At 34.0% G+C, this 26810-nt stretch overlaps 2 protein-coding genes across 4 annotated transcripts in view; both read left to right on the top strand.

The window, feature by feature from the left end:
- LOC142337514 (testicular acid phosphatase homolog) overlaps positions 1-14658 on the top strand; it is a 265886-nt gene extending 251228 nt beyond the window's left edge. Inside the window, exons 9-11 of one of the 3 annotated variants that reach the window (XR_012758950.1) lie at positions 9961-10154; positions 11904-12003; positions 14231-14368. Coding sequence is in view for 2 of the 3 variants with exons in the window: in XM_075386793.1 (XP_075242908.1) it covers positions 9961-10154; positions 14231-14382 (346 nt within the window). In the remaining variant the exon portion in view is untranslated. Of the gene's footprint in view, positions 1-9960; positions 10155-11903; positions 12004-14230 lie in introns of all 3 variants that reach the window. The other 2 variants (XM_075386794.1, XM_075386793.1) reach the window with 2 other exon arrangements.
- Positions 1-26810, top strand: part of LOC142337513 (selenocysteine-specific elongation factor-like) — a 286977-nt gene that overhangs the window by 251226 nt on the left and 8941 nt on the right. The gene's annotated exons all lie outside the window — the stretch shown is intronic.

Raw genomic sequence — 26810 nt, 5'->3', positions numbered from 1 at the left:
GAAACTTTGCAATTTTATAAGTTTTGATTTTTCAAGCCTTTTGAGACCATGAAATGGTTCTGAAGAAATTAATATCACAACTTTTAGCAACGTTTAATCTTGATTTGAAACTATTTTCAAAGTTTTTTTTTGTCATTTTCGAAGTTTATCGATCTTTATGGGCCAATGAACTTTTTTTCACGTCCCAACCGGGGTTATGCGAATCAACAGTGCCGCTGTTTTCCGGAAATTTGCAGGGTATGTCTCTTCATTTTTTTGTTTTTGCTGCGTTTTTTATGTCTCTTGTCAGGCTTGACTTTTGTTTTTTTTGTAATCTAAAGGTCATCGAGGACAAAGTTTCAAAATCAAAATTGCTGAATTTTTCTCCTTTTTCTGCAATTTTTGGCTTTTTTCATTTTTGTTTTTGGACCTTTGAGGGGAATTTTTTTGTAATCAGTTTATATGTTACGTCCTAATAGTTCATACGTCGATTGCCTGTCTCTTACATAGTTTTTTGTTTTATGAAATTGTACACAATAGAAATTTGATTTTGACTGTTTTTGTCTGTTTCTTAAGTTTTTTGTTTGCCTTTTGGTTTGATTTAAAAGAATAAGGATTGCAATTCAACGTGAGGGTATTGAATTTCGTCTTGTAATTAATTCAAGTAATTTTTGTTGTGTTTTCAATTGGAGATTTTAAATTCTTGATAATTTTGGCCACATTTTTCAGCGCTTCAAATCTTTGTGATCTGCTTTTACTGATTTAGTTTTACACGGTGATGGTTATTTTATTTTACTGAATCGCCAATGATAAATAATGAATTGTTCTGTTTCTGTGAATTTTTTTGATTTTCAACTTTCAAAATTATTAAGATGCCCTTCGTTACTTAATTTAAGAATGTGTTATAACCTCCAGATTCTAGCAATCGGCGTTTTTTTTGCACCTACCTTTGCTGAGTTGTTTCCATAATCTATAATTTTTTTCTCTGAATTCAGGGTTTTTAAAAAAATTTGATGCTTTTTCCTAAGTTTTTTGAAAATATTTTTGCTTGCAGTCGCTGCAGCGCTAAGAATGCTTTAAAGATTCTGTCAAATTTATATATTAGTTCCTGATTTTTGAAAACTAAATTGAGTGTTGTTTTTTTCTGTGGAACTTTTTTTAATGAACAATAAATGCCTGAGTATTAATCTGTTGCCTTTTTGCTGCTCAAATTTGTTCTGCACTAGTATAAATTCTTTTGAACAAATTCTTCTATCATATTTTGTTGGTTTTTTGTTGCAAATTATCTGGCGGCAGAAAACTAAGTTTTCTTTGAACCTACATTTTAGTTTAAATTTTTTAATCCATTAAATTTAGAAGAATGCCATCTGATTTATTTCCTCTCACTGTGTCTTGGGAGTTAATTTGAGAGCTCGGATTTTTAAGACTGGTTCTATCTTGGCAATCTGTATCCCGTTGGGTTTTGTTTTTTCTAATTGTTTTTTGTTTGCTTGCTTCAATGATGTCATTGCTTTAATATTTCTCGTTCCAAAGGTTTAATTTTCTAACAATTATTTTAGTCAACATTGGCTAGCAAAGAATAGTTGTTTTCAGACAAGGATAATTTTTGGCTGGAGTTAGTTTTTGTGGAGAAGTTTTTTGATTTGCTTTACGTTCTGGTAACGTTTTTTTGCATTAGTCACTACTTTCACATTAGACTCCTGACTTACTCACTCCTTGGTTTCGACTGAATGGATTTCAAATTCCTTGACTCTTTAATTTCCGCAAAATAGTGAATAAGGTTCAGGTCAAAAGAGCAAAATAAGAAGAAACAGTATGTACCGATAAAACCCGGTCATTAAGTTATTGTGCAAACGGTTATCAAGTTCATTAGAGCAATTGTTAACTTGAATTAGTTTGAAGCTTAAATTATGTCCATCAGTTTAGAAGCTGAAGTAAATTTATTTTTAGAGTCTAGCCGAAACTGCACACCAAATTAGAACACTTTTGTTCATTTGGAAAATTTTTTGTCATTTTTTTGTTTCCATCACGATTGCGTCAAGTGGACCATCGGCGGCTATTTTCCGACGGTTTACGCTCTATGTTTGCCTCATTATATTTATTAATAGCCGCCCTCATCTTCTCAGCCGACTGTTATAGTGACCCTAATTTTTGCTTACTACGTCGAATAGAAAATTCGTTTGAGTTTTTGTACATCACAGCTAGTTCAAGATGTTGCGTGATTTTTTCAAACTTCTCTAGGCTAATTTGATTCGTCGCTCATTCTGATCAAAGCAGGTGCTCAGCTCAGCAAAGCCATCTGAAATGGAATTCAAATCTTTGTAATCTGCTTTTACAGATTTAGTTTTACACGGTGATGGTTATTTTATTTTTACTGAATCGCCAATGATAAATAATGAATTGTTCTGTTTCTTTGAAGTTTTTTCTGTTTGATTGTCAACTTTCCGTTTTTTTGCACGTACCTATGCTGAGTTGTTTCATAATCTATAACTTTTTTCTCTGCATTCAAGGTCTATTTTTAAAAATATTTGATGGTTTTTCCTAAGTTTTTTGAAAATATTTTTGCTTGCAGTCGCTGCAGCGCTAAGAATGCTTTAAGGATTCTGTCAAATTTATATATTAGTTCCTGATTTTTTTAAAAACTAAAATGAGTGATGTTTTTTTTTCTGTGGAAATATTTTTGGGGAACAATTAATGCCTTATTAATCTGTTGCCTTTTTTCTGCTTAAATTTGTTTTGCACTAGTATAAATTCTTTTGAACAAATTCTTCTATCATAATTTGTTGGTTTTTTGTTGCAAATTATCTGGGGGCAATAAACTATTAGTTTTTTTAACCTACATTAAAGATTGAATTTTTTAGACAATCAAATTTAGAAGAATGCCTCCTGCCTTGTTTTCTCTCACGGTGTCTCGGGAGTTAATTTGAGAGCTCTGATTTTTAAGACTGGTTCTTTCGTGGCAATCTGTATCCCGTTGGTTAATTTCGTCTTGTAATTAATTCGAGTAATTTTTGTTGTGAAATTTTTATAATCTTATGAAATCTGTTTTCAATTGGAGATTTGAACATCTTGATAATTTCGGCCACATTTTTCAGCGTTTCAAATCTTTGTACTCTGCTTTTACAGATTTAGTTTTACACGGTGATGGTTATTTTATTTTTACTGAATCGCCAATGATAAATAATGAATTGTTCTGTTTCTTTGAAGTTTTTTCTGTTTGATTGTCAACTTTCCGTTTTTTTGCACGTACCTATGCTGAGTTGTTTCATAATCTATAACTTTTTTCTCTGCATTCAAGGTCTATTTTTAAAAATATTTGATCCTTTTTCCTAAGTGTTTTGGAAATATTTTTGCTTGCAGTCGCTGCAGCGCTAAGAATGCTTTAAAGATTCTGTCAAATTTATATATTAGTTCCTGATTTTTTAAAACTAAAATGAGTGTTGTTTTTTTTCTGTGGAACTTTTTTTAAGGAACAATAAATGTTTGAGTATTAATCTGTTGCCTTTTTCTGCTTAAATTTGTTCTGCACTAGTATAAATTCTTTTGAACAAATTCTTCTATCATAATTTGTTTGACTGTTTTTGTCTGTTTCTTAAGTTTTTTGTTTGCCTTTTGGTTTGATTTAATAGAATAAGGATTGCAATTCAACGTGAGGGTATTTAATTTCGTCTTGTAATTAATTCAAGTAATTTTTGTTGTGTTTTCAATTGGAGATTTAAAAATCTTGATAATTTTGGCCACATTTTTCAGCGCTTCAAATCTTTGTGATCTGCTTTTACTGATTTAGTTTTACACGGTGATGGTTATTTTATTTTACTGAATCGCCAATGATAAATAATGAATTGTTCTGTTTCTGTGAATTTTTTTGATTTTCAACTTTCAAAATTATTAAGATGCCCTTCGTTACTTAATTTAAGAATGTGTTATAACCTCCAGATTCTAGCAATCGGCGTTTTTTTTGCACCTACCTTTGCTGAGTTGTTTCCATAATCTATAATTTTTTTCTCTGAATTCAGGGTTTTTAAAAATATTTGATGCTTTTTCCTAAGTTTTTTGAAAATATTTTTGCTTGCAGTCGCTGCAGCGCTAAGAATGCTTTAAAGATTCTGTCAAATTTATATATTAGTTCCTGATTTTTGAAAACTAAATTGAGTGTTGTTTTTTTCTGTGGAACTTTTTTAATGAACAATAAATGCCTGAGTATTAATCTGTTGCCTTTTTGCTGCTCAAATTTGTTCTGCACTAGTATAAATTCTTTTGAACAAATTCTTCTATCATATTTTGTTGGTTTTTTGTTGCAAATTATCTGGCGGCAGAAAACTAATAGTTTTCTTTGAACCTACATTTTAGTTTAAATTTTTTAATCCATTAAATTTAGAAGAATGCCATCTGATTTATTTCCTCTCACTGTGTCTTGGGAGTTAATTTGAGAGCTCGGATTTTTAAGACTGGTTCTATCTTGGCAATCTGTATCCCGTTGGGTTTTGTTTTTTATAATTGTTTTTTGTTTGCTTGCTTCAATGTCATTGCTTTAATATTTCTCGTTCCAAAGGTTTAATTTTCTAACAATTATTTTAGTCAACCTTGGCTAGCAAAGAATAGTTGTTTTCAGACAAGGATAATTTTTTGGCTGGAGTTAGTTTTTCTGGAGAAGTTTTTTGATTTGCTTTACGTTCTGGTAACGTTTTTTTTGCATTAGTCACTACTTTCACATTAGACTCCTGACTTACTCACTCCTTGGTTTCGACTGAATGGATTTCAATTTCCTTCACTCTTTAATTTCCGCAAAATAGTGAATAAGGTTCAGGTCAAAAGAGCAAAATAAGAAGAAACAGTATGTACCGATAAAACCCGGTCATTAAGTTATTGTGCAAACGGTTATCAAGTTCATTAGAGCAATTGTTAACTTGAATTAGTTTGAAGCTTAAATTATGTCCATCAGTTTAGAAGCTGAAGTAAATTTTTTTTAGAGTCTAGCCGAAACTGCACACCAAATTAGAACACTTTTGTTCATTTGAAAAATTTTTTGTCATTTTGTTTCCATCACGATTGCGTCAAGTGGACCATCGGCGGCTATTTTCCGACGGTTTACGCTCTATGTTTGCCTCATTATATTTATTAATAGTCGCCCTCATCTTCTCAGCCGACTGTTATAGTGACCCTAATTTTTGCTTACTACGTCGAATAGAAAATTCGTTTGAGTTTTTGTACATCACAGCTAGTTCAAGATGTTGCGTGATTTTTTTAAACTTCTCTAGGCTAATTTGATTCGTCGCTCATTCTGATCAAAGCAGGTGCTCAGCTCAGCAAAGCCATCTGAAATGGAATTCAAATCTTTGTAATCTGCTTTTACAGATTTAGTTTTACACGGTGATGGTTATTTTATTTTTACTGAATCGCCAATGATAAATAATGAATTGTTCTGTTTCTTTGAAGTTTTTTCTGTTTGATTGTCAACTTTCCGTTTTTTTGCACGTACCTATGCTGAGTTGTTTCATAATCTATAACTTTTTTCTCTGCATTCAAGGTCTATTTTTAAAAATATTTGATCCTTTTTCCTAAGTGTTTTGAAAATATTTTCGCTTGCAGTCGCTGCAGCGCTAAGAATGCTTAAAAGATTCTGTCAATTTTTTATATTAGTTCCTGATTTTTTAAAACTAAAATGAGTGTTGTTTTTTTCTGTGGAACTTTTTTTAAGGAACAATAAATGCCTTTGAGTATTAATCTGTTGCCTTTTTTCTGCTTAAATTTGTTCTGCACTAGTATAAATTCTTTTGAACAAATTCTTCTATCATAATTTGTTTGACTGTTTTTGTCTGTTTCTTAGGTTTGTTGTTTGCCTTTTGGTTTGATTTAATAGAATAAGGATTGCAATTCAACGTGAGGGTATTTAATTTCGTCTTGTAATTAATTCAAGTAATTTTTGTTGTGTTTTCAATTGGAGATTTAAAAATCTTGATAATTTTGGCCACATTTTTCAGCGCTTCAAATCTTTGTGATCTGCTTTTGCTGATTTAATTTTACACGGTGATGGTTATTTTATTTTACTGAATCGCCAATGATAAATAATGAATTGTTCTGTTTCTCTGAATTTTCTGTTTGAATTTCAACTTTCAAAATTATTAAGATGCCCTTCGTTACTTAATTTTAGAATGTGTTATAACCTCCAGATTCTAGCAATCGGCGTTTTTTTGCACCTACCTTTGCTGAGTTGTTTCCATAATCTATCATTTTTTTCTCTGCATTCAGGGTTTTTTAAAATATTTGATGCTTTTTCCTAAGTTTTTTGAAAATATTTTTGCTTGCAGTCGCTGCAGCGCTAAGAATGCTTTCTGTCAAATTTATATTTTAGTTCCTGATTTTTTAAAACTAAATTGAGTGTTGTTTTTTCTGTGGAACTTTTTTTAAGGAACAATAAATGCCTTTGAGTATTAATCTGTTGCCTTTTTTCTGCTTAAATTTGTTCTGCACTAGTATAAATTCTTTTGAACAAATTCTTCTATCATATTTTGTTTGACTGTTTTTGTCTGTTTCTTAAGTTTTTTGTTTGCCTTTTGGTTTGATTTAATAGAATAAGGATTGCAATTCAACGTGAGGGTATTTAACTTCGTCTTGTAATTAATTCAAGTAATTTTTGTTGTGTTTTCAATTGGAGATTTAAAAATCTTGATAATTTTGGCCACATTTTTCAGCGCTTCAAATCTTTGTGATCTGCTCTTACTGATTTAGTTTTAAACGGTGATGGTTATTTTATTTTACTGAATCCCCAATGATAAATAATGAATTGTTCTGTTTCTCTGAATTTTTTTTCTGTTTGATTTTCAATTTTCAAAATTATTAAGATGCCCTTCGTTACTTATTTTAAGAATGTGTTATAACCTCCAGATTCTAGCAATCGGCGTTTTTTTTTGCACCTACCTTTGCTGAGTTGTTTCCATAATCTATCGTTTTTTTTCTCTGCATTCAGGGTTTTTAAAAATATTTGATGCTTTTTCCTAAGTTTTTTGAAAATATTTTTGCTTGCAGTCGCTGCAGCGCTAAGAATGCTTTAAAGATTCTGTCAAATTTATATATTAGTTCCTGATTTTTGAAAACTAAATTGAGTGTTGTTTTTTTCTGTGGAACTTTTTTTAATGAACAATAAATGCCTGAGTATTAATCTGTTGCCTTTTTTCTGCTTAAATTTGTTCTGCACTAGTATAAATTCTTTTGAACAAATTCTTCTATCATATTTTGTTTGACTGTTTTTGTCTGTTTCTTAAGTTTTTTGTTTGCCTTTTGGTTTGATTTAATAGAATAAGGATTGCAATTCAACGTGAGGGTATTTAACTTCGTCTTGTAATTAATTCAAGTAATTTTTGTTGTGTTTTCAATTGGAGATTTAAAAATCTTGATAATTTTGGCCACATTTTTCAGCGCTTCAAATCTTTGTGATCTGCTCTTACTGATTTAGTTTTAAACGGTGATGGTTATTTTATTTTACTGAATCCCCAATGATAAATAATGAATTGTTCTGTTTCTCTGAATTTTTTTTCTGTTTGATTTTCAATTTTCAAAATTATTAAGATGCCCTTCGTTACTTATTTTAAGAATGTGTTATAACCTCCAAATTCTAGCAATCGGCGTTTTTTTTTGCACCTACCTTTGCTGAGTTGTTTCCATAATCTATCGTTTTTTTCTCTGCATTCAGGGTTTTTAAAAATATTTGATGCTTTTTCCTAAGTTTTTTGAAAATATTTTTGCTTGCAGTCGCTGCAGCGCTAAGAATGCTTTCTGTCAAATTTATATATTAGTTCCTGACCATTTTTAAAACTAAATTGAGTGTTGTTTTTTCTGTGGAACTTTTTTTAAGGAACAATAAATGCCTTTGAGTATTAATCTGTTGCCTTTTTTCTGCTTAAATTTGTTCTGCACTAGTATAAATTCTTTTTTTGAACAAATTCTTCTATCATATTTTGTTTGACTGTTTTTGTCTGTTTCTTAAGTTTTTTGTTTGCCTTTTGGTTTGATTTAATAGAATAAGGATTGCAATTCAATGTGAGGGTATTTAATTTTGTCTTGTAATTAATTCAAGTAATTTTTGTTGTGTTTTCAATTGGAGATTTAAAAATCTTGATAATTTTGGCCACATTTTTCAGCGCTTCAAATCTTTGTGATCTGCTTTTACTGATTTAGTTTTACACGGTGATGGTTATTTTATTTTACTGAATCGCCAATGATAAATAATGAATTGTTCTGTTTCTCTGAATTTTTTTTCTGTTTGATTTTCAACTTTCAAAATTATTAAGATGCCCTTCGTTACTTAATTTAAGAATGTGTTATAACCTCCAGATTCTAGCAATCGGCGTTTTTTTTGCACTTACCGTTGCTGAGTTGTTTCCATAATCTATCATTTTTTTCTCTGCATTCAGGGTTTTTAAAAATATTTGATGCTTTTTCCTAAGTTTTTTGAAAATATTTTTGCTTGCAGTCGCTGCAGCGCTAAGAATGCTTTCTGTCAAATTTATATATTAGTTCCTGACCATTTTTAAAACTAAATTGAGTGTTGTTTTTTCTGTGGAACTTTTTTTAAGGAACAATAAATGCCTTTGAGTATTAATCTGTTGCCTTTTTTCTGCTTAAATTTGTTCTGCACTAGTATAAATTCTTTTGAACAAATTCTTCTATCATATTTTGTTGGTTTTTTGTTGCAAATTATCTGGCGGCAGAAAACTAATAGTTTTCTTTGAACCTACATTTTAGTTTAAATTTTTTAATCCATTAAATTTAGAAGAATGCCATCTGATTTATTTCCTCTCACTGTGTCTTGGGAGTTAATTTGAGAGCTCGGATTTTTAAGACTGGTTCTTTCTTGGCAATCTGTATCCCGTTGGGTTTTGTTTTTTATAATTGTTTTTTGTTTGCTTGCTTCAATGATGTCATTGCTTTAATATTTCTTTCCAAAGGTTTAATTTTCTAACAATTATTTTAGTCAACCTTGGCTAGCAAAGAATAGTTGTTTTCAGACAAGCATAATTTTTTGGCTGGAGTTAGTTTTTGTGGAGAAGTTTTTTGATTTGCTTTACGTTCTGGTAACGTTTTTTTTGCATTAGTCACTACTTTCACATTAGACTCCTGACTTACTCACTCCTTGGTTTCGACTGAATGGATTTCAAATTCCTTCACTCTTTAAATTCCGCAAAATAGTGAATAAGGTTCAGGTCAAAAGAGCAAAATAAAAAGAAACAGTATGTACCGATAAAACCCGGTCATTAAGTTATTGTGCAAGCGGTTATCAAGTTCATTAGAGTAATTGTTAACTTGAATTAGTTTATAGCTTAAATTATGTCCATCAGTTTAGAAGCTGAAGTAAATTTATTTTTAGAGTCTAGCCGAAACTGCACACCAAATTAGAACACTTTTGTTCATTTGGAAAATTTTTTGTCATTTTTTTTGTTTCCATCACGATTGCGTCAAGTGGACCATCGGCGGCTATTTTCCGACGGTTTACGCTCTATGTTTGCCTCATTATATTTATTAATAGCCGCCCTCATCTTCTCAGCCGACTGTTATAGTGACCCTAATTTTTGCTTACTACGTCGAATAGAAAATTCGTTTGAGTTTTTGTACATCACAGCTAGTTCAAGATGTTGCGTGATTTTTTTAAACTTCTCTAGGCTAATTTGATTCGTCGCTCATTCTGATCAAAGCAGGTGCTCAGCTCAGCAAAGCCATCTGAAATGAACGGAATCAAAATAGTTCGCGCTTCAATAATAATGTTTTAGTATAAAAATCAGTTTTTGTGTTCTTTCAATCCCAATCGGAGTTTTGGTATTCAGTGGCGGCTGGTTTTCGGCAATCTGTCGGATATGTTTTGATTTTTGAGCAGCGTGTTTGTTCAGTTTCATTTAATTAATTTGCTACATTAGATTTTATTCTCAAAATCAACCTCCGTTTTTTCGTGTTTCGAATATAGATTGTTTCGATAAGTTAACTTTTTAGATACTCGGTAGACATTCTGTACAAGAATGAGACTGACAGAATGGCAATGAAGCGATTAGTGCCTTGGGGCTGTCCGGCTGATGACTCATGCATCTGGGAGAACTTCTTGACTTCAATGGAAAGATTAGAGATCCCGAATCCCGCGGAGGCGTGTCAGCCCAATGACATTGTTCTTGAACTTACCCTCACTTCAAGTAAGTTAACGGCGATAAAAGATGGGTAAAGGCTACGGGGAATTGTTTCGTTGCACGATAGAATAAGTGGTTGGCGGGTTTTAATTTGTTGTTCCATCACCTCAAATTTTTGGGGTTCGGAACTTTATGCTACCGTGGCCTCTTCCGGGGTGCCAAGATACTAAAAGGGTACCATTGAGAAGATCGTGAAAAGTGAATCGATTATCTAAGAGTCATTTTCAATTTTGTTTTCTCGAGGAAAACATCAGGCTTCATATTTTTTACTTTCAAATTTTACGCCACCAGATTGCTCAAAATTATTCTTTTTTTGAGTAATTTAGTTTGTATTTTTCCGGATGAATAGGTTTGATATTTAACTGGGTGCTGAAGAATATAAGCAAATTTTCCATCGAGACATTAAACTTTTTTTGAAAAACATCCCGCTGAAAGCAGTTTTTATTGAAAATTATTCCAAAATTCTTTTTCCTAATTTTGTGCCCTACAGTTTGGAGCCATATTCCAAGCTACAAGATGAACAAACTTTGCAATTAAATACAGGGATTAAAATGCACTCATTTTTGTTCTCTACATTTTCTACATTTTCCGAGACGTTGTTAATTGGTCTCAAACAATGTTTTTATTTTAAATTAAGTTACCTATTGACCAACTTTTTGGATCTTTTCCGTTTGTGCCCCCAGTACGTTATGCACGCCCTGGCTACAGAGCACGAGCACGTACGTCTGGGTCTGCAAAGAATATGTACCCGCTTCGTTCGGTAGCATAAAAGATCCAAGTTTTTGTTTCACCAGGTCGCGATTTTCAAGTTTGCCTTCTGATTGCATGAATGAATCCTGAATCCCGTTCAATTGACAGTAAGTGAGGACACTTACTGTGTCAATTGAACGGAATTCAGGATTCATTCATGCAAGTTCACTCGACTTAGTGCATTTGGTCAAGGGCGAGAAGTGCGTACGTGACGTCCTTTTCGCTCTTAGTGAAGCGAAATTTTTTGTTCGTTCGCGTGATTAATTTTTTGGTCACACTTGACTTACCTCACTCTCAAAAATGACTTTCTCACTTTGAAATTGACTTTTATTTACTTTAATTTAAGAGATAAGGTCAAATGGGTGTGTGTGTCACTCTAATTTAAGGGTATTTGAGAGCAGCTAATAGAGGCATTAAAAACGTTCACAGATCTTTTTTTTATCAAAATACAACATATCAGCCTTCAATGAAAAGACGATTTTTTTGTCTGTCTTTTACTGTTTTTTGAGACTGCAGATCTACGAAGATGTTGCGGCTATTTTCTGGCAAGCTGCCAACTGTTTTAAAAAAATTATGTGCGGTACATTGTCGAATTTGTAAATTGACCGTGAAGTTTTACGGGTCATTTGTATCAGAAGGAAGATTAGTTTGAATTTTGATATGTTAGGTCTGCTATTTAGGTAAAATGTGTTGCTGCTGCTCAATCTTTGGCATATAATTCATCTCAAATGACGTTTGTATCAATTATATTAGTCCTGTTGATCCTTTTTACGATTTTAATACTAGCAGATTTTTTGTATCAACGAATTTTATCAAATTTTGAGAGACGAGAGTTTTGTAAGCCGATTTGAAACAGAAGCCGTTCGAATTTGTTAATATATTAAAAATGAATGAAGAATAGCTAAGATAAAGCCCTAGATGGCTGTTCTTTTCACCTGTGTTGTATTGTACCAGTGTATCGACTGATTGTCAGACTTTTGAATTTGCAGTAAAATTGTATTTCAGCGAGTCCGAAGCCAAGTCGCCCAGTCAATGGTGATTTGTGAGGGCAAGTAATTTATGCAAATGTAAACATCGCTATTGGTGGCAACAGATTGAGCAGCGGGTAACCTCATTTCTTTTCAAAAAAATCACTCGAACTAAATTTTGCGTCCAAAGTTGTGTCTAAAAGTGTCAGAATAACATGGGTTCTTGAGTCTTCTTCCTTTGCTGGCATTGGGCACTGGATAATATACAGCTGAATGATATTAAACTCCCAAGAGTACTGTCTGTATTATTTGCGATAACCAAGGATTATACTTACGGTGACGCTTGAATATGAGTTTTGGTTGAATTTTAAGCGAAACTGGTTATTTTTTGAAAAGTAAAGTAATTCAGATAACATTTTTTTATCGCGTTTGACATTTTCCCCGCATTTTGGTGACAATTTCAAACCATATTCAGTCAGTGGTCTCCACTTTTCTTAATTCAGCAATAAAATTCGTGCGTAACAGTCATTCAATAATTGATCCTCAAAATTAAATTAGGAAAATTGAAGTTGATGTGTTTGCTTTCTAAAAACTGTCAATTTTGTCTTTCACACGATTACCAAGCTTAGATAGAGTTGCATTCAAGCCAGCGGAATTTAAAGTCCTGACCCGCCGCCTGAGAGCATTTCGACCGACAGCAGCTGATTGTGCTCAATTTGATTTATGACTAGTTTCACGGCTTAGAGGCCACTAAAACTGCTTTCACTGATGAAATGCACCTGATCTGTTCATGCATGCTCATGAAAACAACCAAATTCGCATGAAAATTTAATGATTTCATTAAATTCAGTTTGTGTTAGATGATTAGTTAATCAAGGAATGTATAAGATGATTGATTGTTGTTCCTTTTAAGGGCCTTAAAATGACCCTTGAACGAGATTTTTAGCAATTATTGTAGTTGTGTGGGTCTTTTTTATAGCTGCGAATTAATTTTTTCCCAATGTATGTATTCTCCACATTCTAGCATGTTTCTTTCTAACATTGTCCTATTTCTATCCTATGCCACCTTAATTGCTCGCCTCGCCAGTCGTTCGAAGTCCAATCGTCTGAAGTTAGTCCGTTTAAGTTTATTGGCCGCCGTCAGCTTCTTAACAGCTATTATCTAGGCGCTCTTTTTTACAATCCAATGTCTTTGGATTGTATTGGTGTGCTGTCTTTTTTAAGATCTGTTCACACATTTTTATGATTTTGAATTAAATTGGGAGTGGTAAGTTTGGTCATGCCGAAACAGGAAGTGGAGGGTAAAATCGAGTAGTTTTTTGTTTGAACCAGATGCCCATTTTTCTAGTGGTTTTTTGTTCACATGCGGCATTTTGACATTGATTTTCTGTTTTACAATTCAAAGAATTTAATTGTTTTGGGGCGCTGTCTTTTTTTAAGATCTGTTCACACATTTTCATGATTTTTGAAGTCAAATTGGAGTAGTGATTTTGGTCACGCCGAAACAGGAAGTGGAGCGAAAAAGCGAGTGGTTTTGCGGCGTGAAATTTTTTCGCTCTAAATTTAAAGTAGAGTGAGAAAACGGTGTTTGAACAAAAATTCGCTTTCTCGCTAGTGGTTTTTGTTCACATGCGGCATTTTGACATTGATTTTTTTTTAATTTTTTTAATCTGATTTTTTAGAAATGATTTTTCCAATTCATTCATAGTCCGATCTAGGTCTAGTTTTTTAGTCAATGAAAATTCTTTGAATTGTACGTCAGGACTTGTCCTGCTCTGTTTTAAATTTTTTTGATCTGATTTTTTTAGAAGTGGTTTTCCCAATTCACCCATAGTCCGTTCTAGGTCTAGTTTTTAGTATAGTCAATAAAAATTCTTTGAATTATACGTCAGGACTTGTCCTGCAATGTTTTTTTTTAATTCGATTTACTTTTTGATCGCGTTTTTCGTTTCACGTAAGTCACGCTTGACTCACTCTTTGTTTCAACTGGATGGATTTTAAATTAATAGAAACGTGATAAACTGATTAAGCCCGGTCATTAAGTCAGTTCATTAGGTTATCGAAGTTCATTAGAGCGATTGCTAGCTTATATTTGTATTAAGCTTAATAGATTTCAGTTTAAAAGATGAATTAAGTATTGTTATGGAATCTAATTGAAACTGCGCACCGAGTTTGAACACTTTTTGAAACTTAGGAAAAATTCTGTCAATTTCTATCTCTTCTTCTCTTTCAATCCCGATGCGCCTCAATGGTGGCTATTTTCCGGCCATCTGGCGGCTATGTCATAGATATAGAGCAAATTCCATTCATTCAACTATTTAAAATAAGAGCACTCATAATTGGCTTACGTGTTTGCTGTTTCAGCCAATTTAATTGTGTTCTGCGTGGCAATCAGTATATTGATGACAACAATATTGACGATAGCCTACTCATGTGGTAAGAACAGAGAAGCAAACAAAATCATGGGAAAAGGGGGAGTACATTATGAACCACTCAACTTCATGCACGACCTGTAGCCGTATTTAACACATTTCTGACCTCAAAAGTTATCAACAGCTTTCTGAAACACCTGGACTGCCTTCAGTGCTATATTTTATCTCTACTTTCTTTCTTTACTTCAAAACTGTTTCTGACTGGATTTTAAAACGCCATTAATTTTTTCACCTTTCTTCGATGAAAATTTTCCGTGGGGAAGATGGGTAAAATCTATAACCTATCACTTTAATAGTCAAATTGTTATCATCTTATGTCGGTGCTTTGTAGATTAGTTTTAAAAATTGCTTCAAACGAAAGTTGGAATCCTGTTTGGATAGTTTTTTTTCGAAATTTAGTTGATATTATATGGTCAGCAAGAGTTGCCCTTGGTTACGGAATTCATAACTACTTATAAATTCAGTACTATGCATAACAGTACTTAAAACAGTACTATAACAGTACTTTGTTAGTTTTATTATGTTTCCTTGAGACATGGCGGGGGTATGATTTTAAAGATGCTGCAGTTTGAAGCAATTTTTCCTATTTTAATAGTTTATATGTTTTTATATTTGGAAATTCTGTATATGAATATAGTTGTAAAAAAGCGGTGCAAATTGTACTATCGAAAAATTGGATTAGATCAAAAATTGGTTATGGACTTGATTTTTTGAATTCTATTGAATAAAGTTGGAGTTCTGACTCAGAATAATGGTGTAGTGAGGTAGCTTTTGGCGTGGAGCTTTATGTGTTACGTTTCTTTTTTTGAAAATTTCTCGCTTGAAATGTTTAACTTTTCTATTGACCTTTGCCTCATTAATTTTGCGAGATCTAAATCGCTCAACTGATCATAATTCCAATTAACTGAACTATAAGTTTAGGGCTCTAAGTCAAATGAAAGTTGCTCCGAAATTCTTTATGACTTGGAATTTAACTTTTCTTTTCGAAAATTTACCTCTTTTGAACGTTGAATTCTGTTTTCGACCATTGGACGTAACAGTAGCTTTGTTTGTAATGTATAGTAATTACTAACTGACTGTTGCTATGATTCTAGGTCAATGTTTTTTATAGCTGCGAAGCTGTAAGCTGAGCGGAGCTATATTGCGGTGCTCTTGGTTTTTTTACGACTCGAAGAGGAGTATTGGTTTTCTTAAGGTTTTTTTGTACCGGAAGTACTATTCGTTCAGACGATGTTTTGACCTAAAAGCAAAAGAAAGTTCGTGAAATTGCGGTGTGAACTAAATTTTTCTGAGCGAGAGAAGTTTTTTGATCATGCGCTGCGTTTTGTGAATGTCTTTTTGACTTTGAAAAGTAGTTTTTGACTGAATGGCACATTTAGATAACCGTTTTTAGCCGTTTTTTCTTCTAAGTTGCCCAATGTTTTTGCTTGTAATTTGTTTTTTGTAGAAATAATTTTTATTTGATGCTATATTGAAATGTAAACCTCGGAAATTGATATCACAGTGTTTTGCAGAACCTGAAAATGCGTGTGAAGTTCACAATTGGAACATTTCTTGATTTTTTACTTTATTTTTGGCTTTTTTCTAATAATTTCTGCATTTTGGATCTTTGAGCCGTCTTTTTGTCAAAACTAACTTAATATGGCAACTTCCGTTTCATAATCCATATACTCAATGCCTCTTTCTAACTCGATGTAATTTTGTTTTTATAAAATTGCAATTATGCTAATCCGATTTTGGTTTTTTTCTAATTTTTGTTTTTTTTTATTTTGGTTTTAATTACAAGAAATAGTATTTTTGTGCGACATAAGGGCCTTTAATTTTGTTCCAATAAAAATTCAATCATTTTTTGCGTTAAGTTTGTGAAAAACAGTTAAATTTTTTGTATAAATCCATTCTCAATTTTTTTCTGGAAAAATGTTTTGTGTGTTTGAATCGTGCTTTTGTCCATATTCTTCACATTCTAGTTTGAGTTATTCTAGCTTTGTCCTGGCACCTACATTTAAATTCGTTATATTGATTTTTTCAGTTGTTAAAAAATTGAATGATTTCAGCTTTCCTTGATTTTCGTCATTTGTTTGGTTTGCAATTGATTCCATTCAACATAAGGCAGTACTGAGAGTTTGCTAGGATGTTTTTTCCGAAATTTCTCATTACTATTTTTTGCATTTTTCTTCCGGCCTCGGTATTGTTTTTAAACGATTTTTTTGCCCTTCAATTTTATTCTGATGTTTATGTCTTTCCTATGTTTAATTTAATGAGTTAGTTTGAAATCTTGTCTCAAATATATACAACAAGGAAGAGGTATGAGTTGTTGTTGTCCTAATTGCAGTGATTAGAAATCTAATTGGAGTGGTTTTCTGATTCCTATATTTGAGCATTCTTTTTTGAAAAGTTTTACTGAGCTCTAAGATTTTTATCTGCCGTTTGCTTTCGCGATCTTTTTGAGATTAAAATCATGAGGGCAATTATTTGAGGGCAATTGATAGCCCTGCCAGTGTTTTCAGCCTATTAGTATTTTCACCATCCTATTTTTGGGACTTTTTAACCGTTACCAAACATTTTCCAAAATATAAATTTTTGCATCATTTTGTTTCTCTTGATGACAGTGGCTTAAATTTCGCCAATTTTTAGATCACACCTGGGGAGGCAGTGAGCTAATGGTTTAATACCAAAGGCAATTGTTTCAGCTGAATTTACGGTTTTTTTTTGAAGTTTTGACGCTTCGAATCGCTTCCGGAATTCTTCCGGCTATGTTTTTTGTTTCGTCGTCTGACGCTCTTTTTCGTTTTACATTTGTTCACACAGCAAAGCTGAAAAAGTCAAATTCTTTTAATGACTTCTTCCTCTCACTAACGGCGTTTGCGCGCGTGTCGTCATTTCTCACTCTGTTCAGCAAAATTTTATTGCGTGATTGGATTTTGATCACAAGTGACTTACCTCACTCAATAAAATGACTTTGGCACTTTAACTTTGCAGTTTAATTTGAATTCGTTTAAGGTCAAAGGAACTCATATGTGCAGTAAAGGTCCCTAATAAGAGGCTTCTGCGAGATGAATTTTAACAAGCTTTATTAATTTATCACTGAATGTTTTTACGTAGCTTTTTGAGCGGCGTCGATTTTTTCTCAATTTAGATCTCTCTGTTTCTATCTCTGTTATACGGCACAAGGGTCTGTTCTTTAGCAGCTATTCCGGCAATCTGCCGGCTATTTTTTTGAGAAGTTTTGTCTATTCTTTCATTCCAAACTACAACCCCCCATCACAGGCGGCATCTACTTGCCCTGCCCCCTTTCACTTAACAAAACACCAACAACCCCCCCCACTTACATATCCCTCCCCACCCCCTCCCCCACACACCCCCTCTCACCCCACGTACTCACTGCCCCCCCCCAAATAACCTCAGCCCCCTCCCCCACCTAGTGTCTGTATCTTTTATTAACATTTTTGGTTTTAATTATCATTTAACTTTTTTGGTTTTTGTTTCTCCTTTCTTTGATTTGCTTCTTAGTTTGACTTTCTTTAATATTAGTTAAGATTTTATATTGAACTTTTCGAGCCGTTTCTGATCATCTATTGGCTATGTTTTTTTTTTGGCTTGAACATTAACTTTTTTTTCAGATGTTGAGTTCTGTTTTTTGACATTAGACTTTTAACAGTAGTTTAGATACTGATACATAGTAATACGTAACTACTGGTAATATTCAAGGTCGAAAAGTTTCTTGAGAGGTTTTCCTCTCATAGCAGTTGCTCCTTCCTATCCAAACTAAAAACACCGCCATACCGTGCATCTACTTACCCTCCTTCCCATGATTTTCATTCCCACCTAACTATTATGGGCTCTCTTTAGGTACTCTCCTTTCTTATATAATAATTCAGATTGTGTTGGTGCTCTTTTATTGTAAACGGGAATTATGTTTACTTATCGACCATAAGCTGTCTTTAGTAGTATTTAAACTTGTCTGATGATCAGGTCGTAGAGTATTTTGTTTTTCCACTCAATTCTTTAGATTGTGTCGCGACTTTTCTTGCTATCTTTAATTGTTCTCGAATGAAGTTTGAAATATTTATGGTGAATAATGGTCTTTTGCGCCTTTAGCCCGACCGATTTTGCGCCTTTGGCCTAGAACATTTTTTTGACTTCCTGAGTGACTTTTTCACTCTTAGTTGCTCTTGTTCTGAAATCAAGTTCGCTGGTAAAGTCGATTGTCAGCGAGGAAATTAAAGCCGTTGTAGCTTAATGGTTAATATGTCAGACTGATAAACGTGGGTTCAAGAGTTCGATTGCGGCGTTTTTTTGCACCCATAAAACATTTCCCTTTAGAATTAAAATATTTTTTGAAATCTTTGAGGTAGTTTGTTCATATGATGTTTTATTCTGTCTGGCGCCTGGCATTGTTTTTTTTTGGTACCAGTGTCCGAAAAACAGTGAAAAGCTCTGTTTTGGTTAGACACAGCAAATAATGTTTTTTAGTTTTTACACGAACTCAAATTATGAATCTGTTGCGCTGAGCGTTTCCGTTTAGCTGACCCTAGTCGCAAATATTCGAATGAAATGGTGCTGGTGAATCTTTGTTTACCCAGACAGTGTCACTTTTTGGAGCAGCTATTTTCGAATTTCGTTTTCGCTGATCAGATAAAAGTTTGACATAAAAAGTTTTCCTTATTTCATGGAGAATTTTGTTTTTCCCAAAATAATAAATGAATTGAAGCTATTATGGATTTGAAATAATTTGCAATATAAATTTCGTTGTTAATTTGCAAACTATGTTTCATTGTCAATTATCATCTGAAAGCTTTCAATATGTATAAATCTGTATTCGAATTCTTATAAATATGTTGTATCAAAATGTAGTATTCGAATTCTTAGCTTGTCTGCCCTCCCAATAAACTGCGAATCGGTAAAGCTGGCGCATTGTTTGTTGCAGGTATTTAGTTCTACTAGCCCGTGAAAAAATTTTTACACCGAAATTCATGCTGAAAGCAGCCCAAATTCATGCTGAAGTTGACGGTGTTTGATAGCTGTGTGAATCAATGCGCCCCAATAATGAAATTTGAGAGCAAATCATCCCAACAAAAGGAACACTTTACTGCGGACAGGCAACTGTATGTTTGTTTTTAATAGCCGCCTCAGCTTCTCAGCCGGCTATTATAGCGCTCCTGTTTTTTTTGCAATTCAAAGAATTTGAATTGTATTGGGGCGCTGTCTTTTTTTTAATAGCCGCACAACGATAGCTGGGGCTATTAATGGCCTTCTCTTGGTTTTTACAATTCAAAGAATTTGAATTGTATTGGGGCGCTGTCTTTTTTTAAGATCTGTTCACACATTTTCATGATTTTTGAAGTCAAGTTGGAGTAGTGATTTTGGTCACGCCGAAACAGGAAGTGGAGCGAAAAAGCGAGTGGTTTTGCGGCGTAATTTTTTTTGCTCGAAATTTAAAGTAGAGTGAGAAAACGGTGTTTGAACAAAAATTCGCTTTCTCGCTAGTAGTTTTTTTGGGATCTTTTCCGTTTGTGCCCTCCAGCTTAGTGGGTGCATATTATTTGCAACCCCCAGATGCACGTGCAATATTTTTACATAATGATTTACTATGTAATGACACGTGCTCTGTAACTGGGGGAGCATAACGTACTGGGGGGCACAAACGGAAAAGATCCGTTTTTTGTACACATGCGGCAATTTTACTTTGATTTTTACAGTTTTTTTGATTTTTTGGATAGGATTTTTTTCGAAATGGTTTTCCCAATCCATTCATAGTCCGTTCTTGGTCTAGTTTTCTGTTTAGTCAATGAAAATTCTTTGAATTGTACGTCAGGACTTGTTCACATGCGGCATTTTGACATTGATTTTCTCTTTTTTTATCTGATTTTTTAGAAATGGTTTTTCCAATTAATTCATAGTCCGATCTAGGTCTAGTTTTTTACTCAATGAAAATTCTTTGAATTGACCGTCAGGACTTGTCCTGCTATGTTTTTTTATTTCGTCTTCGCGATTTTTGTTACGACCATATGACGTCACAACCACTTTAAATTTGCTTTTTGTTCATTCGTTCATGCAATTTCAACTGAAGTGCATGCGTGACGTCATTTTTTCTCTTAGTGGAGCGAGTTTTTTGTTTATTCGCGTGATTAAATTTTTGGTCACACTTGACTTACCTCACTCTCAAAAATGACTTCCCCATTTTGGAATTCACGTTTATTTACTTTAATTCAAAGAGATAAGGTCAAATAGGTGTGTGTCACACTCTTAATGAACGTTATTTGAGAGCAGCTAATAGAGGCAGCAAAAACGTATGCATATTTTTAGATCAAAATATAACATAGCCTGCAATGAAAAGACGAATTTTTTTGGTCTGTCTTTTTTACTGTCCTTTCGAGTCTGCAGATCTACGAAACTATTGCGGCTATTTTCTGGCAATCTGACAGCTATGTTTAAGATCTGTTCACACATTTTCATGATTTTTGAAGTCAAATTGGAGTAGTGATTTTGGTCACGCCGAAACAGGAAGTGGAGCGAGTAGTTTTGCGGAGTGATTTTTTCCCTCTAATTTTAAAGTAGAGTAAGAATACGGTGTTGGAACAAAAATTAGTTTTCTCGGTAGTGGTTTTTTGTTCACATGCGGCAATTTCGCTTTAATTTTTTACAGTTTTAGATTTTTTGGATCGGATTTTTTCTAAATGGTTTTCCCAATGTTTTCATAGTTCATTCTAGGTCTAGTTTTTTGTTTGAACCAAATTTCCATTTTCCTAGTGGTTTTTTGTTCACATGCGGCATTTTGACATTGATTTTCTCTTTTTTTATCTGATTTTTTAGAAATGGTTTTTCCAATTAATTCATAGTCCGATCTAGGTCTAGTTTTTTACTCAATGAAAATTCTTTGAATTGACCGTCAGGACTTGTCCTGCTATGTTTTTTTATTTCGTCTTCGCGATTTTTGTTACGACCATATGACGTCACAACCACTTTAAATCTGCTTTTTGTTCATTCGTTCATGCAATTTCAACTGAAGTGCATGCGTGACGTCATTTTTTCTCTTAGTGGAGCGAGTGTTTTGTTTATTCGCGTGATTAAATTTTTGGTCACACTTGACTTACCTCACTCTCAAAAATGACTTCCCCATTTTGGAATTCACGTTTATTTACTTTAATTCAAAGAGATAAGGTCAAATAGGTGTGTGTCACACTCTTAATGAACGTTATTTGAGAGCAGCTAATAGAGGCAGCAAAAACGTATGCATATTTTTAGATCAAAATATAACATAGCCTGCAATGAAAAGACGAATTTTTTTGGTCTGTCTTTTTTACTGTCCTTTCGAGTCTGCAGATCTACGAAACTATTGCGGCTATTTTCTGGCAATCTGACAGCTATGTTTAAGATCTGTTCACACATTTTCATGATTTTTGAAGTCAAATTGGAGTAGTGATTTTGGTCACGCCGAAACAGGAAGTGGAGCGAGTAGTTTTGCGGAGTGATTTTTTCCCTCTAATTTTAAAGTAGAGTAAGAATACGGTGTTTGAACAAAAATTAGTTTTCTCGGTAGTGGTTTTTTGTTCACATGCGGCAATTTCGCTTTAATTTTTTACAGTTTTAGATTTTTTTGGATCGGATTTTTTCTAAATGGTTTTCCCAATGTTTTCATAGTTCATTCTAGGTCTAGTTTTTTGTTTGAACCAAATTTCCATTTTCCTAGTGGTTTTTTGTTCACATGCGGCATTTTGACATTGATTTTCTCTTTTTTTTATCTGATTTTTTAGAAATGGTTTTTCCAATTAATTCATAGTCCGATCTAGGTCTAGTTTTTTACTCAATGAAAATTCTTTGAATTGACCGTCAGGACTTGTCCTGCTATGTTGTTTTTATTTGGTCTTCGCGATTTTTGTTACGACCATATGACGTCACAACCACTTTAAATCTGCTTTTTGTTCATTCGTTCATGCAATTTCAACTGAAGTGCATGCGTGACATCATTTTTTCTCTTAGTGGAGCGAGTTTTTTGTTCATTCGTGTGATTAAATTTTTGGTCACACTTGACTTACCTCACTCTCAAATATGACTTCCCCATTTTGAAATTCACGTTTATTTACTTTAATTCAAAGAGATAAGGTCAAATAGGTGTGTGTCACACTCTTAATGAACGTTATTTGAGAGCAGCTAATAGAGGCAGCAAAAACGTATGCATATTTTTAGATCGAAATATAACATGGCCTGCAATGAAAAGACGAATTTTTTTGGTTTATCTTTTTTACTGTCTTTTCGAGTCTGCAGATCTACGAAGCTATTGCGGCTATTTTCTGGCAATCTGACAGCTATGTTTAAGATCTGTTCACACATTTTCATGATTTTTGAAGTCAAATTGGAGTAGTGATTTTGGTCACGCCGAAACAGGAAGTGGAGCGAGTAGTTTTGCGGAGTGAATTTTTTTCGCTCTAATTTTAAAGTAGAGTAAGAATACGGTGTTTGAACAAAAATTCGTTTTCTCGGTAGTGGTTTTTTGTTCACATGCAGCAATTTCGCTTTAATTTTTTACAGTTTTTTTTCGATTTTTTTGGATGGGATTTTTTTCTAAATGGTTTTCCCAATCTTTTTATAGTTCATTCTAGGTCTATAGAAATTTCCATTTCTCTAGTGTTTTTTTTTGTTCACATGCGGCATTTTGACATTGATTTTCTCTTTTTTTTATCTGATTTTTTAGAAATGGTTTTCCCATTTCATTCATAGTCCGATTTAGGTCTAGTTTTTTTACTCAATGAAAATTCTTTGAATTGAACGTCAGGACTTGTCCTGCTATGTTTTTTTTTTTTCGTTGAAAAAAAATTTTTCGCTTTACCTTAGTTCACAGCTTGTTCAACATTTTGCGTGAGATCTTTTTGACTTCTCTAGGCTAGTTTCCTTCTTCTCTCGTTTTGCTAAAGTGTATTTAGGCAGCAGTTGCTCAGCAAAACAATTCAAAATGAACAGAGTCAGTATTAAGAAAAAGAAATCAGAAATAGAAACGGAATGAACTCATAAAGCCCAGTTTTAGATGCCCGTTAATCGAACTTGATTCTCATAAGTCTTTGTTACCATATCTAATGCTTATTGGTTTTGATACTATCCTCTCTATTGTCTCACTATGAAACACGAGTCTGTTCAACCACGGAATGATATCAAAATAATTCGCACTTTAAAATTGTTTTTCTACAAAAATCATTTGATTCCCGTTTTTTCTTGTCTTCCAATCCGAATCGTGGTTATGGGAATCAACGGTTATCGAAATCATTCAATGGGCTATTTTCCGGCACTCTGCTGGCTATGTTTAATTACTATTTGCTCTAAAACGAAAATTTGTAGCTGTTAATTTTGTCGAGCTGGTTTTTAGCGCAGTTCATGGTTATTATGACAGGATAAACGGTTGAAGCGAGAGGGCATTAAACTAGCGAGTTGGAGTCTTACAAGTGTCTAAAGATACGATTCGCCGAATCTACCGAGGAGATGTAAGTTCGTGTTGTGATTAGTAATTTTCTAGATCTTTGGACCCCCCTACATTTATGTTTTTCTTGCCAATGCACAGTGATTAAGCGTATGCCAAATGGTTACTTTCCGCTTAAACATTGACTCGGGATTTTGCAACAATTCTTTTGTTTCGTTGCTCTGCAACGAACTTTGAAGCAATTGTTGTAAACGTTTGGTCTTTTTACGACGCGAAGAGGAGTATTTGTACTAGTTTTTTACGACTCGAAGATTATTGGTGAGGATTATTAATGCAGAGGATTTTTTTGTTTAAGCAAGTTTGTTCATGACTACCCTACAATCCATATCCCTACTTAACACCCCCCTCCTTATCTAAACTAGACCGACGGCCTACATAACAACCCCCCCCCCCCCCCCCCCCCTCCTTACCCCCACCACCTAAATTTTCGCTACCACCTAGCTTCCAATACCCCCACCCCCTGCCTACATCCGCTCACCCCCTGGGTAGCAATCTACCATCTGCTTACCCCCTCCACCTATCTTACCACCGCCCCACTCCGCAACTACCCTTCCCACTAACGCACCCCCCTCCAACTACCTACCCCCTTGCCCGCACCTACCTCTAACCTACTTAACCTCCCAACTTCTCGCATACCCCCACCTCCTATCTACCCCCACCTGCCCACTACCCCGCAGCTACTCACATTCCTAATTAAAAAATTGGTTGATTCTATATATTGCTATTTTGATAATTTTAAAATAGGTAAGCTTAGTTTTTTATTAGACGACTTTTCGAGCCATTTCCTGTATTCTACTGGCTATGTTTTTATGCAAAACTTGCTTGACTGGTTTGACTTTTCGGGTGACATTTATGCCCTGACGTTTTCGTTCGTTGTAATCTTAATTTCAGCAGCTGAGCTCAAGTGGCGGCATTTCACTAATAAAAGTCAAATGGAAAATGCGCGGAAGTTTGCGTAGTTCTTCACTGTACTTTTATTAGTGGTTATAGTGGTATGTAATAACCAACTAATGACGTCATTTGAAGCTCCCTTAGTTAATTTAGTTGCTCCCCCGAATGAAGCACTCTGCACTAGTTTTTGGCTCCCACTATTTCGAGAGCAATGCTTTCAACGTTAGTCGGTTTTGTTTAACTCCGTTGTTCATATGACACAAGTGCACGATTAGTTTGTTGGTTCTTTTTGATGTCTTCTGGCTCTTGATTTTATTAATCGCTCTCGAAGTGTGAAGACTAGAACAATCTTTCGATTACACTTCGTGAGTATCTTTTTCACGCTTGACTACTTTATTTTTTTCCTGACTTAAATTATGTTGCTAAACCAAAAGCGATTGTTCATTTTAATAAAAATCCCGGCCGAGGTGCAAAAAATGATCAATTTGGAGTTGGAACCCCAGACCTCCGTCGTAAAACACTGAGTAAGTAACCACTCAGCTATCAGGGACTTCTGCTCGGCCCCTGATAGCTGGATGGGGTTAATGATTCCGTGTATTATGCCGCTGATCGGGGGTTCGAACCCCTCCTTGGTCGGAATTTGTTATTTTGCTTGATCAACTTTCATCCTCAAAAGGTTGTTGAAGGGTTCATCCTCAAAAGTCTGTGTTCCACGTTTCTTTCTATGCTTTTTCTTGTGTTCCACGTTTCTTTCTATGCTTTTTCTACGTGTTGATTGTCTATTTTTTTCAGAAACCGCGAAAGAGCAGTTGTTGATTGCTCTCAAACAACGTTTGCGAAAATTATATTAATCCTGTTGGTTTTTCTTGTGCATGCAATTTTATGTTCAACCAGAGTTTCGTCAGAGTTGTTTTACATCCCGTTTGACGTTTGGTCCTCAAAAATGGGATAAACAGTTAAACTCCAGAGAGCCTTAAGTCGCTGAGCTATTCTCTTGGAGGTTATTTAGCAGTCTCTAAGTGTACAAATCACCGAAGCTACCGAAAAGACGTAAAATCATGATGAGGTGGGGTCAGTTTTTTGACGGTTAGGCCCTGCGAAACCTTTGATGGTACTAAAATTTGATCTTGCTAAACTTTAATATTATATGATTGAATTATTGTTGAAGCTTGGTCTAACTTGATCTGATCAGGTTTTTGTTTTGAACTTTCAATTTTAGCTGTAAAAATGCAACATAAGTTTGCCGTAGATGAATGAGCATGTTAAGTTTGGTTGAATCTTTGTAGGCCTTCTTCGTTTGCTTTTTCTTTTTTCAATGCTTGGCAACATTTCGTGTGTAGTTTTGAGTTAAATCGATCGTTGCGTCAATTGAATAACGCTTAGTTTTTTTCTGAAAGATTATACCTGCGAGTCGCTCTGTCATTACTGGCTAATGCATCAAATTGCTAACGTTATCAGTTTCATGCTAACTGTTGATTTTGATGAGAAAGTGAATTAGAATGTGAACTGAACGTGTTGGTCAGTTTTTCTATTCTTCCCTCCGTTTATACTATTGGGCTTCATCGTGTTTTGATTTTTTCTGTGTAATTTTTTAATTGTTCCGACCCTCTTGAGGGGGGAGGAACTATATACTCAACTGGGTTTTTTTTTTTTTGTTCAGTGAATTTTCGCCGCTCGATATATTCATCGTAGAGAGTTGAGACTGGTATCATTAGAAAGCTCGTTCAGCGTAGAATATGGAATTAAAAAGATTTTTTTAATTTTCGTTTTCTACAGGGAGTTATCGAGGCTTAAACTTCTGAGAAAAGAAGAGTGAATTCACGTTGTTTTTATTCACATTTTCCGGAATTTTTGCCTAAATTTTCGTCAATTATGCTAAAATTTGTTATAATTTTTAAGAATAGTGTCGTTGATTTCATTTTTGAAGACGAACAAGCATTTTTGATTGTTTTGATTTAATTTTTTGGTCAAAAAATCTGGATAAACATTTCAAAATTTAGCCTTTTTCATCAACAACAGCACGAAATAAGCTACTTTAGTCCACTTTGATTAAATTTGCCTACAGTACACCCCCAAACAACACTCATACAATCTTTGTAGACTCAGAGGGGGGCTATTTCTACTTCAGAGTCCGCAGAGAGTGCCTTGTAGT

This window comes from Convolutriloba macropyga, chromosome 4, assembly GCF_964194025.1.
Source record: "Convolutriloba macropyga chromosome 4, txConMacr16.3, whole genome shotgun sequence".
NCBI lineage: Eukaryota > Metazoa > Xenacoelomorpha > Acoela > Convolutidae > Convolutriloba > Convolutriloba macropyga.
Note: the sequence above shows the minus strand (reverse complement) of the source record. Positions and strands in the feature narration are given on the sequence as shown.